Source organism: Apis laboriosa, unplaced genomic scaffold, assembly GCF_014066325.1.
Source record: "Apis laboriosa isolate Shangri-la unplaced genomic scaffold, ASM1406632v1 scaffold91_cov154, whole genome shotgun sequence".
Taxonomy (NCBI): domain Eukaryota; kingdom Metazoa; phylum Arthropoda; class Insecta; order Hymenoptera; family Apidae; genus Apis; species Apis laboriosa.
The window spans coordinates 436,684-450,722 of record NW_025224773.1 but is presented as its reverse complement, the minus strand read 5'-3'; the positions used below and the strand labels follow the sequence as shown (position 1 = coordinate 450,722).

At 30.6% G+C, this 14,039-nt stretch overlaps 1 protein-coding gene across 9 annotated transcripts in view; it reads left to right on the top strand.

Annotated features, from left to right (window-relative positions):
• Positions 1 to 14,039, top strand: part of LOC122719620 (hemicentin-2) — a 401,244-nt gene that overhangs the window by 351,869 nt on the left and 35,336 nt on the right. For 6 of the 9 annotated variants that reach the window (XR_006347656.1, XR_006347659.1, XR_006347654.1 and 3 more), the window contains exons 11-16: positions 619 to 885; positions 2,453 to 2,809; positions 3,200 to 3,460; positions 3,978 to 4,235; positions 7,327 to 7,467; positions 10,589 to 10,625. Coding sequence is in view for 2 of the 9 variants with exons in the window: in XM_043945581.1 (XP_043801516.1) it covers positions 619 to 885; positions 2,453 to 2,809; positions 3,200 to 3,460; positions 3,978 to 4,235; positions 7,327 to 7,467; positions 10,589 to 10,625 (1,321 nt within the window). In the remaining 7 variants the exon portion in view is untranslated. The remainder of the gene's footprint in view (positions 1 to 618; positions 886 to 2,452; positions 2,810 to 3,199; positions 3,461 to 3,977; positions 4,236 to 7,326; positions 7,468 to 10,588; positions 10,626 to 14,039) is intronic. The other 3 variants (XR_006347660.1, XR_006347658.1, XR_006347657.1) reach the window with 1 other exon arrangement.

Genomic DNA, 14,039 nt, shown 5'->3' with positions numbered 1-14,039 from the left:
AATTTTTAATCCCTCGATACGATCCATTTGCTCGACCCTTCGTGGCCCCACTGTTTGGGACCCCTGAGTCCAATTTCTTTCTTTCTTTTCGCGGATACGAGATTTATTGTTGTTTATATATTATTATTAAAGGATGAATTTGTAATAAGTTTGGATACAAGTTTTTAATCTAGAAGATGAGATAATTATTATCATTATTATTAAACATATCTTTAAAAAATAAATGACTTTATGTTCAAATTTAGAATTTTACATATTCTTGCTTCTAACATGATGATTTTCAAATATCATCATTTTTTATATATTTAAAATTTGCGTAAACTTGAACTATGAACTATAATATAATAAATCCTTCTAATATTCTTAAACAAAATCATAAATGTTCAATTTGAAGTAAACTTTTAACTCGGAATCTAATTAAGATTCTTTAATAAAAAAGAACTTTCAAAAATTTAAGAAACGTTCAACGCATATTAAAACAATTCTTCGATACTTTCGATAAAAAAAAAAGAGAGAGAGAAAGAAAATTCGAGATTAACAAAAGAGGAGGATGGATAGAATTCAATTAGGAATTTTCGTGGAGAAATAACACGTATACGTTGTCTCGTGTTACAACAGACAAACCAGGCCCAGCCTCGATCTCGTACGAGCCCCAGCAGGTAATAAAGAAACGGCCGTTGACCATCACTTGCTTCGTGCTCGATCCAGGACGTCCGAAGGTGACCGGGTTCAAATGGCTGCGAGGGCTTCACAGACTTCCGGATGAAAACAACGCCACCCTCACCATCGAATCGGTTAATTTGGAAACCGAGGCGAACTTCACTTGTCTGGCTTACAACGAAGCCGGCGACGGCGATCCAGCTACCACGTTTATCGACGTGTCCGGTGAGTTGTAAAGTTAGTCGAGAAAAACTTTCTAAATTCCCCATCGAGTATAAATCCTCCCCTCGCGTGACGTTCATTCCCCTTCGAGATTCGTGCACACGAGATAAGGGAAATCTTTGGGAATTTGGAGAATGCGGTTGAATAAGCGAAGAAAGAGAGTTTCTACTTATTTTTTCTTCTTCTTCTTCTTGTTTTTTTAATATCTAGAATAGAATGGAATAGAAATTGTTGAAATTATCGATTTACTTGAAAATTTATAAAAGTACGCTTTTCCTTTTTCATTTTTCTATTTTATTGATGTTAATTATTAATTGTACTTTTATATTTAATTTTGGTATGAATATAACGTTACTTTTTGTAAGTATATGTCTTGTACCTTGCGTATTACGTACGGCTGATCGTACGTTGACCGTTTCTACTTGCTTTCTGTCTCATTTCACTTCCTCATACTTTTCTCTCGTTTATTTATCAAACGATCAAACTTCTTCTTTCTGATTGAAATATTCGTCGAGATATTCTCAATTTATTAATTTTACTCGTTTTCTCTCGAATTGTAAAAAGAGTTTACAAGTTTTTCCCTCCCAAAACTTATTAGAAAGACAATATAACGTAAAAATATTTCTGAAAAGAAAATAAAGTGTATCGTAAATCATAACATTCGGGAACGGTTAAAATTTTTACAATCTGGAAACGTGTATAAAAAAAAATGTAGCAAGATGTATTAAATAAAAGGGGACGTGTTATTACTTTTGTATTTGGGAGAAAAAGGGGAAAAATAAATTTATATAAAGGATTTCCGTGACACATACTTTCCGTGCTGTATCTAAATTAACGATTCGTATCTTGAAAACTGTGTAAACTTTATTCTTTATCTCTCCTTTTATTTCTCATTTATTTAATTCATATATATATATACATATGTATGCGGCGACACGCATTGCATTATACTTATGCATTTTGCATAATAATAATCCGCTATTATCTATATATATACGAAGGCTTTATTTGATGCGTATTTTCATGATGAAAGCAATAGTAATATTTCACTTCACTTCACAAGAGAGTAAGCAACGACTATTGCTCGATAAATATTCATGCTCGGATAGAACGTGTATCTTCTTATTAATTTTTATCGAGTCTTCGAGATCAATAAACGGGAATCTATTTATTGAAAAGATTTAATCCTTTTTCAATTCTTCTAAAGAATAATAAAAAATTGTATTGATGATGAGATTTATTTCATTTCACGATTTCTTTTAAACACAAATTTTAATCAAATCTAAATAAAAGATACATAAATACACGTTTTACAATTTTTATTCATATAAATTGAATTATAATCCTTTTCATAATCGTAACAAGATGATCGTTCAAGAAATCACCTAATTACAGACATTTAAAAATTTGATACAATCAAAGTCCCTTAGGATCATCATCACGCGCCTAAATATCTGAGAAAACTCATCAATTCGCATCGTGTCACGTCCTTATCTCGTTCTACCCTTGCACAATGCCACCCCTTGCGCCGAGAACCGGGGGGTTGAACTTGTTCTTTGATTGTCAATAGCGGCGCCAGCGTTTATCAAGAAGCTCCTCCCTTATCACGGCTACGTGTACAATTCACCGAACGTTAGCATCATGTGCTGGGTGGAGTGCGCCCCAATGTGCAATATCTCGTGGCTGAAAAACGGTGTCCCCATGGACTTCACGAAAACAAATCGATACTACCTGATGAACGTTCTTCATCCCCCTGATCCGCGAACGAACGACTTCGAGAGCATACAATCGACCCTGGTTTGGAATCTGACCGCCTGGCCCAGTGGACAACTCGACCGTGTCGAGGACAACGTTAAATTCACCTGCGAGAGCAGCAGCAACGGGATTGGATCCGGGGTGAAGAGTAGCACCCACTTTCACGTCGAATGTAAGTTTGATTTTTTTTTTTATCTTTGGTTGTAATTCTAAACTTTTTATCAATCTTTTTAGATCGATCAAATTATATATCATAAAATACACGAGTTAATAATTTTTAGTTATTAAGAATTGTATATATTTTATAATACAAAGTATATAATTTCAATTTTAATATTGATGTAAATATTGATATGAAAAATTATTGATAAAATTTGGAGATAAGTTTCAAAGTACATTGCAAAGTCTTGATGATGTCGACATTTCCTCTCTCAATAACAAAAATGATTATTCGATACTTATTCGACTTCCTGGTTTAATCGATGTTTACGTTCAACAACGCTTCTGTATATATATATATAGAAATACGGCTACTTTATCCATATCTTTATTCGTTCGACAGTTCCACCGGAAAATATGACGATATCGAAGAAGATAATAGACGTTACCGTGGATACGATACCGGAAACGGTGACCTGTAACGCGAAGGCGCTTCCGGAACCGACTTTTCGCTGGTTTCGGGAAGGTTCCACGGACATTATAGTCGAAGGCCGCGTTCTCGACCTGAAAGTGCCGATTCCTAGGCGAAGCAACGGTACCTATTACTGCGAGGCATCGAATCGTCATGGAACCAAGAACATCTCCATGATCATGAATGTTCAATGTAAGTAAAGAAAGTAAGTCTCGAGTAATGTTCCAATATCGAGAGAAAGATTTATTTCCTCTCGATCGATCGAGCACTCGAATTTCTTCAGAGTGAATCAATAGAAACGAAAAAAGAATGATATACATTTTCTTTATTAGAAAATTTAATTATTTTAATATTGGATATCTTCATACGAGATTTTTTTACTAAGAAAAACAATTTTTCGAAAATATTTTCTGCCAAACTTAAGATTTCTCTAAGATATTGTAAAAAAAAAGAAAAATATAAAACTTATATCGTCTATATATATATATGTATATTTCGTGATTTTTAATTTGCATTATTAATCTGAACTCTGACACGAATTCATTTTCCGTTTATATAAGTAAATGTCAGAAATATTTCAAATAATATCAAAAAGTCTTTAGCACGAGACAATATCTTAGAATCGTAGAAGATATATCCAATATGTATATATATAGATTCATTCGGGCAAAATCAAAGTAAGCCGAGCCGCTGTTCCCTTCGTGTGCAGTTAAGCCAGAGTGTCACGTGGAAAGGGAGCGAATAGACGGAGAGGATTACGTGGTGTGCTCGGCGATGGCCAATCCGAAGGAGACCGATTTCGTTTGGTCGTTGAAGAGTGACAATGACACGTTGGAGCAGATCGCCGTTGCGCGCAATGGGAAAAGCTACATCCGCCTCGATACATCGGTAACCAATTTCCGGACGTATGTTTGCGTTGCGAACAACTCCATCGGCTATTCCAGCCCTTGCGACCGTGACGTGCCAGGTATGCGTTCGCACACTTTTCTAACGTTTTCCATTACGCCTAATGATTTATTCAGATTTAAGTAGAGATTGTGTAGTAAAGTTATCGAAACGATAACTTTATGGAAGAAGGGTTGAAGGATTGTATTTTAATTATTATTTGAATCTTTTTTTTTTTTTTTATCAAAACTAAAGAAAATTTAATTTTCTATTCTCTTGTATATCGATGAACAAATGTTGAAAGATAAGTTTCATCTCAATTTGATGATAAAATAAGTGTGATAAGTGTAAGGTATTAATATTTGTTATAATCGAATAATTTCTTTGATAATTTTTAAATTAATAGGGAAATTAGAAAATGTGTTTATGCTATTTTTTTTTTTTGGATATATGAATTGTTAATAGTTTTTTGATGATCAGATTTAAATTTTTAATAATTTTGCAAGAAATATATGATGATATACGTTTTAAAAAATGCGTTTTGCGAATTAATAATGAAAATTAAGAAAATTCCATTCTTAACTGCTGCGAATTTTTAAGGAGAATGGATTCCTTCGTCATTTTTTTCTCTTATGATATCAACATTCCCATCATGGTTCTTATATTATATTGTCTGGCTGTAATTCTCTTCTTCCCTAAAGAAAAATGCTCGAGATCTGAAAAAAGAAATGCTCGTGATATTCGAGAAACATTTTCTAACCTCTTAAAAAGTACCAGAACACGAGTAAGTTTATTAATGCATCATTTTCATTCGAACGATATTTTTATAAATTTTTTGTTCATTTTTAATAAGTAAATAGATAAGTAATTAACGAGTAATGATATAAATATTTGTAAGAAATATAAAATCATTTTTTAAATGAATTATAACGATATGATTAAAAGTTTGAGTAAATTGTTTAATGATCATGATATGTACTTCACATAAATTTCAAATGATCCTTCGATATTATACAAAGATGTAATGCAAAATTAGAAAAACGAGATTATTTTATATGCTAATATTAACAAATGATTGGCTCGTACACTTAAAACGTTTACAATCTTTAAGCGTATTCATAAATCAATCGTCATAAATTAATAAATAATCATTTTAAAATTCGAAAGAAAATTATCTGATAATGCAAATTTTTCATTTAACAAAGCAATTTAAATCTCTACACCGAGATTTATTTTTTTAGATAAATAAGAAAAAAAATAAATGAGAAAAAGTACGATAATTTTCAATTTACATATTATAATTGTAAAGAAGTTAGATTGATTCAATATTTTCATATTTTCTTCTTATAGCATACAATTTCTAGTCTCCTTCCTTTTTTCCTTTTGAAAAATTTTAATGAAACTATTTATTCGAAGCGTTTCCAATTAACCAAATTTTTACTTCTTGCGATACTCCATGATCAAGCTACGAGAAGCAACGAACTCGAGGCGAAACACATTTTTCCATGTCTGGTTGGATATCCAACGCGAACATTTGACTACGAACTTCGTAAATTAGATTTCCCTTGAATGCCTGTTAAATTCGAAAGTCTAATTTATCCTGGTTTAAATCGGATTCGTTTATTTGATTTGTACCTTCCATTAATTATAGCAGTTTATTTTATAACGTCAAAACGATGGTAATTATTTCTCGTGCGGTTGATACGCCTGAAAATGATGGCGCCACTATCCAATATAAACAGTAAGAGAGTATATAACAATAATTAAATAAATTGTTAATCAAAATTTTCTTTTTCTTTTTTTCATTTGTTAATTATTAAATTAATAAGTTAAAACATGAATTTTAATATTAATCAATAAGATTTAGAAGAGATATGAATATAAATTATAAAATATATAATAATAATTCAAAGTTCGTTCGTGTGATACTTATTCTCATAACTCTTAAAAGTATTATTATTTGTTTCCAAAAAAAATGCAACAATCTGAGTATATGAGTATACGAACGATTAAATTTATAATAAACATTTTCCTGGTCAACTAATAAAATTTTCATAATAATAGCTTCATTGTAATCTCGTAATTTAGCATATTGAGAAAAGTAGATACAAAATAGCATGAGTATATATAGATACACACATATATACAGATTCTCGAATATTATTAAAATTATTTTTCATGAATATTTGATAATAATATTTAGCATACATAGTACTCTTTTTATATTATATACTCTTTGTTTCTTGTTAGCTCACCATGGACATCGAAGTAAGTTTTGCTATTATAATTATTATATTAAAGAATATATTTTTAAAAAAATATCAGTTTTTCTATAAATGAAATCCTAAAATACGAATAATAAAATAAACTTTATCAATATATATTTAAAAATTAGATTTTTTTTCTAATACAAGAAAGTTCAAAGGGGATTAAAGGCAACTTAAAAATAAGCAGGACTATAAAAAATAATCTCGATTACGTTGTTTTTTCTTTTCGAGAGGAAAAAGAAGTTTTATGGGTTGCTTAGCTTCAAAAATATTTCATCGGGTTGATTACAATGGAGCACCCTGTATAAGCGCATAAACTCCAGTAATAAAGGCTTCTGGTAAAATATTATAGATCGAGGAAATGGATTAAATCTAAGCAGAAATATGAAAAGCTTTTCTCGAGGATTGGTAGACTTGTTCTCTGTATTAATATTTCGGATATTTGAATTGTAATTTCGTAAAATAAAGGGGAAAATTCATCCCATGAAAACTCATTGTTTCTAATTTTTCGGAAAAATTTTTAAAGTTCTTGATAAAATTTTCAATCTATCGGATTTAAATTGTAAATTGAACGAATATAATTTAAAAATTTAGAGAACTCTTTTAATTTCAAAAATTTCTAAAATTTTTTAATGGAAATTTGTTAGAATCATACAATTTACAAACTTTTCAACTTTTACAAACTCTCAAAAATTTCAAAATTATTTTTTACGGTATTTGACATTTTTTATGATTTTAATAGTCATTGTATTTAAAAAATTGTTACGTGCAATATTGAAAATTGAGGAAAGAAGAAATTTTCTTATTTCGTAGTAATTTCTGGAATTTAATACAATTTAATACAATTATGAAAAATATTTTTTAGAAAGTGCAATATTAATATCGTTAAATTAATACATATTTCAGGTCATATACCTTGGTGGCATCAATTGGAAGGAAATCTTCTTTTGATCGTGATCGTTGCCGCGGTTGTCCTTATACTTGTGATAATCATCATCTGCGTGATCATCTTCATCGTTTGTCGACGCAAGCGAAACCAGATGAAATGTAAGTTGCACTTTATTTCCAACGTTATAATTGTCATTGTGATCTGTTGTTCACAACGTTTCGCATGACGTAGCCCATCCAATGGAATTTTCTTCAAGATTATGACATTTTACAAAATTATATAATGAAAAAAATTAAATATTTGTCGTATAAAAGATATAATAATTTTAAAGAGATATTTTTAATATTTCGTATTTAATTTAATTTTTCTTTATTTCCAAATTTTATAAATTATTATTATTAATTAGTTTTTGCTAAAATCTCGAAGAAATCCAAATTGTCATCACGATAGACGAACAATTCACATGCACACAGTAACATAATTTACATTAAGTACATCATCCTACGATAAATAAGCATTATATATATTGCTTGACAGTTGAATCAACAGCAATATTCGAAAAAATAATGATAAAAATTTACTAATTTTCGTTACAGATTGAAATCGTTATAGATTAAAATTATAATTAATAATTTTAACGAATTTTTCAATTGATTCATTTTTACTTTATCCAATAATTTTTCTTTCGTCATTTTCGAAAGAAAAATTATATATTTAATTTTTTTAAATTTTACAAAAATTTAATCAATTTTTACAATTTTTTCACAAAATTTTCACAATAAAAATTCATTGTTATAAAAATATTAAGAATTTATAGTTCGATCATATTTTAATTTTTAATTCAAACTTATTGAATCAACTTTATAAACAAACATGCGTTACACGTTTCGACAAAATTACACGGTCGGCAAATGTCGGCTGTAAAATTTACGAAACCAAGTCGTAACAATGCAATTTCATAATGACTATAGTCGATAATTACGAGGTAGCTTGTTGTTCCATTGTCAACATTGAAAAACTGCAAGCACGTAATGCATATTTGTCGTTTTAGACATTTCGTGAGAGGGGATGCATCTCATTGATCACTAGAACAGCTATTATCGAGATAATAAAATAAATGAGAAAAAAGAAGAAAGGCAAAGTCATAAAACTGTTATTTTGTTGCAATGCAACAATTTTTTATGCAAGATGGGCAATTTAAACGAGGACATATAAATATCTACGTTATTTATCGTTGTATAAAAAATGTCTTTACGAGAAAATTAAACTATTTGAAAAGATATATGTTCCTTTTCCTTTTTTCAATTTTTCTTTTTTTAAATGGAATAAATTTTGATATTCAAAAATTACAAACAATTCAATTTTACAGCAAGTGAATCACACAATATTTTTTTTTCCTATCAATTTTTATATTTTTTAATCCACAAATATATCAATATCTTATATGTTTATATTATTATATACATTTACATATACATATACATTATTATATACATTTTACAATATTTCTATTCTACTAAGTTATTACTAAATTTCTCTTTAAATGGTATAATTTCATCTTGAATAATTTCTTTCGTGTAACAGTAAATGAAATAGATGTTTAAGTACATCCCCATTTAAATTGGCCCATCCTGTATATACACACATCTACATTCAACAGATCATACGTTTCTCTTTATGTGACGAGATCTCGTTCCGCTGATATCCATTTCGCTCACTTTACTCGTTTTGTTTACGAACCGCTGTTCGATTTAACCAGAAAATAAAATGGAAAAAGAGTGTTCGAGATTCATAACAATCGCGTTCGCGCTCGATACGACGATATACTTACACGAGATATATATATATATATCGATGGAATGGAAACCGCGAAATATTTTCATTGTTTTCGACGACCACTCGACGACATTGCGGCAATATGAATCAGGTGCGAATAAACGTACGTTGCATGCGTTTGTTTGATTAACTTTTGGGAAAAAAAAAAACAGAGAAAATACTATATACATGTATAAAAAAGAACAGGAGGTAAGATTGATCGAGATTTTTTTTTTTCCCCCTCTCCTCCTGGCTTTTGTAACAATTTGAATTTGTTTGAACTCGTAGAGAATTGACGCGTAAGAGATTGAAGAATATTTGTCAATTATTCGGGAATATTTATTACGATTTTCGTTCGGATTTTCGTTCGTTATATAAAGTTGACATTGACTGCCCATCCCATACTGGCTGCGAATATTCGATTAAAATGCAAAATTATAACATGAAAGAAAGAAAGATTTAAAGTATCGAATTGTTCGATTGTTATAGGATATAAATATTTTTAATTATTGGTGTACAATTAATGGAACGAATGAGTTCAAAATGGATAATTTTATGGATAATAAATCCATCAATTTATTATTAAGATTTTTTAATAGGGAAAAGTAAAAGAAAATAGAAAATTAATAAAATTGGTTTAACATAGTGTAATATAATATAATTTTATATTCGATCGAATGATCGCTGCCAGATTTGAATAAATCATATGCACTGCATACATTATTTTGCGTTGTTATTATCGCATAGTTCATGCTAGTTACAGAAAACAAAGCATGTCTATTATGTTACGTAATCGTATAAGGTAGATGGACAATGCGAATTTCCCATTTGGATGCAAAGACAAGTGCATACGTGTATACAAATTATTTAAGTAGACGGGACCCATGCTGCGCCATACATAATCAACCTTGTTTCGAGGACATTTTTATACTTGTATGCACACTCAACATCTTCAGACGAGAAAGATTAATTTTGATCACTTTTTGATTACTATACAATCGTAATAAAAAAAAACCTGAGATATTTTTAAAAAAAAAATAATGAAAATATATATTTAAGAAATAATATATAGAAAAGCGAATAATTTTATTGATAATTTTATCATTTTCCTCTAATCTCTATCATTATATATCAAATTTGTTGTCGCACAAAAATTGAATTTTAAATTCCAAGGAATGAAAATGTCCTACAAGCTGTTCGATCCTCGAATCGAGAAACAAGAACTAATTCCCAAAGTATCACGACTCTTCGAACTCGATCTCCTCTGGGAAGTTAGTCAGCGTTAATTAAATTCACGGTAAAGTTCGAACCGGAAGGAGTATCTCTTGGTCGAACAAGGGAGCAACCCCGGCCCCTTTGGCGCAGCATGGGTCTCGTTCATCGGTAGTGTTTCACTAACACAGAAAAACTGATTCGTTTTCTGCTCTACTTTTTTTTAATTTGGACTTGCTAAACAAAACACAGACAGTAATCGGGTGGTCGAGCTGGAGGAACGTGAACAGTAAGTACGCAGCGCCATCTTAAACACTTCTCGCTTCGTATATTCCCTTTTGAGGCGAGTTAATACTTTTTGCACTTTGGACGTGAATGATTCACACATTGAATACCACCACTGTGTTGAGAAAATTAAAATCCTTGTTTAATAATTCGATTCTTTTCGTATTTTTTAAAATTTTTTAAAAAATATCATCGATGAACGAAGAGATAGCAAATCCATTTATTTCTAGATATTTTGGAATTCATTGATTCGAACTTGGTATATCAAAATGTCAGTTAAGGCTTGATTATTAAATTCCTTGTAACTTGACAGAATAAGCCTCGATCAAAATTTTTGTACATCAACTTTCGTTGTTCGATTTCTAGAATCAACCTTTCAAAAATCTATCACGAATATTAATATACAAATCATTCATCCATTTTTTTTTTTTTTTTTTTCATTTCGAACGAAACAAAGATAAAAAACACTTTTCCAGATGGATCATTCGCGATGCACATCCAATGTGTAAAATATAAATTCGCGCTTTTTCCCCTCTCGCATTTGTCTTCTTTCTCCTTCTTCTTATTCCTTTAACCACTGTCGTTGCCTTGGTACCATCACGCTCGTCTATCTTTTCGCCTTGCATACCTCTGTTATTTCGACAGGTTACCCTAATTTCCGCTTGGCGCTCGCTTCGCGTGATATTGTCGGAACGTGCGCTTCCGCTTTTCACCGGCAAGAAAACGTATTTTTCGCTTCGTGAAAACGGCTGAATGCGCAATCGCCTCGCTAATAATTCAGGTTGAATTTTCGCCACGGAGTATATATATAACCGCACACGTTACTTAGTGTGTACATACACGTATTTATTTTTTAATCCTGGATACTCGATACTGTTACACGGAATATCAACTCGACGTAGGTAAATCTCGTTATACGATTGATCGATGGAATTACTGGTTTCGCGTATCACCGGTTTAACAGGGGACACGGAATCACTGGAGGGAATCCTGTGGATTCTCGTTTCGATCAAGTGGAAGGATTTTTACTACGGTTGGGATTATGGTACTAGGAACGTAGAGGAATGAATATCATCTTGATGGTTTGAGTAAATGTAATTTTATGTTTTATTCTTGTTTGATTGTGTGTGATGGATGGTTTTGCATGTAAAAAAAAAAAAAAGTGGAAATGAGACAAATGGAAACTCTTGAACGAGATTTGATTGTTTGATCATAAAAATCTTTTTGAGAGAAATTATTTTTAATATTGTTTTTTTTTTTTTTGAAATGAAAAATGATAAAGAATTTTATGTATAATTAAAGAATAAAATTAATTATTTATTGATTTTTTAATACATACATATAGTATAGGTTATTCGAACAAAATTGTTAGAAAATTTAAAGAATGCTTATACCAGAGAATATTTATATAGAGTTATTTCATCATCACAATCAAATCAATTTCATAATCAGTTTCTATAATATAAATATTTAATTAATTTTTAATTATTAAAAACCCAAGAACAAATTCCTTAATATTCTTTTATTTTAAATCTCATAGAATCATCCCTTACATTTTCTACAAACTTCAAAGAAAGAACTTCAGAAACTCCAATTTTCACTCTATTTCTTCATAAATCGTTTATTTACCTACACATAACCTACAAGTTTCATACAATGCTACTCAAAACCTCGAAACACGTTTCATCGAATATCAGAAATATCGAAAGCTCTCCAATTCTCCGAATTTATCGAGAATTAACCAACTCGACTTCACCTTCTATCTCAATTATTCACAACTATCTAAACATACCAAATCTCTTTTAGCCCCCTCCTCATCGCTTAAATAGAATTTTTATAATTTTTAATATTACATCAACGAATACTACGAAACGCCATGACTTACCATCTATGTTGTAGTGTGGTAGTAGTGTGGTGCGTTGATGTAACTGTTACCTCCATGATATGTGTAGTGTGCACGAGATTGTCTCCGATCTCCAATCTCGCAGGAAGTCCTCTCGCCGCTTTCCACCACCCTCTTCTCTCCCCCTATCCTTCCTCCACGGCTGAATGCATGTCCTGTTGCATAATTTAGCGACCACTTCCGGCTTATAATAGTTTACTGTCGAAGTCTGCGTACGAGGTAAGATAGGTAAGGAGGGGTGCAAATGGACGAGGGTGGCGAAGTTCTTTGTTATTCGAAATGTAACACTGCCTATTGTGTGTATGTTCTTGTTGCATAATTTACGAACGATTAGTTACACTTCTGATCCTTCTCTTTATTCTTCATCGTGCTCTTGATTTCTTCTTTTCATATTCTCTTTCTCTATCTCTCTCTCTCTCTCTCTCTCTCTCTCTCTCTCTCTCTCTCTCTCTCTCTCTCTTTCTGATACAATGACGCGTACTCTATCCTCCATCCAGCCGCGGAGACACTTTCGGAAAGGTGAAAGGTAGGTGAAGGGTTGCATGCTCGATGAGTAGAAAGCTCTCTTATTGAGTTGGCTGTCGTTCAAATCGTGACCTGAAACGAAGAATCCTTTTGACTTGGCGAGAGAATTTTTCGGGACAAAACGTGCGCTCCCTAACGTCGAGTGAATGTTTAATTTTTCTTTTTTTTTTTTTTTTCTTGTGCTCGTTGATCGTGCTTCCGATATAAACAGGATTAAGGTAAAGAGATGTTTATTTTGGAGGGAAAATTCAGTTAAGGATCTCTGTGATTTTACTTGGGATTGTTTTATGATAAGATAGAAGTAGTAGAAAGGATTTTGTGATCAGATTATGGATATTTTTAGATTTTGAACATTAAATGTTGTGTATTTTGTTATTATATATTTGTAAAATGATTCTGTTAAAAACTAATTTTTTTAATATATATTTAATATGTTTTTATAAATAAATGTTTATGTGGTTTTTTTTCGTGGAATAGTTTTAAAGTAGATTTGAACAATTTAATGGCAGATATTAAAATATTTTTAATTTTTTCAAGAATTTTTCTTATGCAATATATCATAGTAGTACGAAATATATAAATTATGAAAGCAATAATCCTAAGCTTAATTTTTAAAATAGAATATCATTTGTAATAGGATTTTTCATTCTAAAAAGGATCATGTTTTAGTAATACCTTGAAAATTGTAATAATTGTACAATCCTTATAAAAATTACTTTGTATCAGTTTATTAGTCTCTTAAAAAGATTTAAAGAATAATTCTATTACGTTTATAGAAAAAAATTTGAATAAATTTTCTATAAAATGCTAATATTTTCAAATATATAATTAGGATTTCTTTAGGAAAGGACTGAAATTAAAAACCTCTCGTGAAATATGAACGATACAGTGATATCTTTCTTTAAATATTCTCGAAATACTTGACACTATTTTCCTATTATTTCTATCATCAAGTTGAATTCGATGTTCGATGTGGCTTTCCGACAGGAA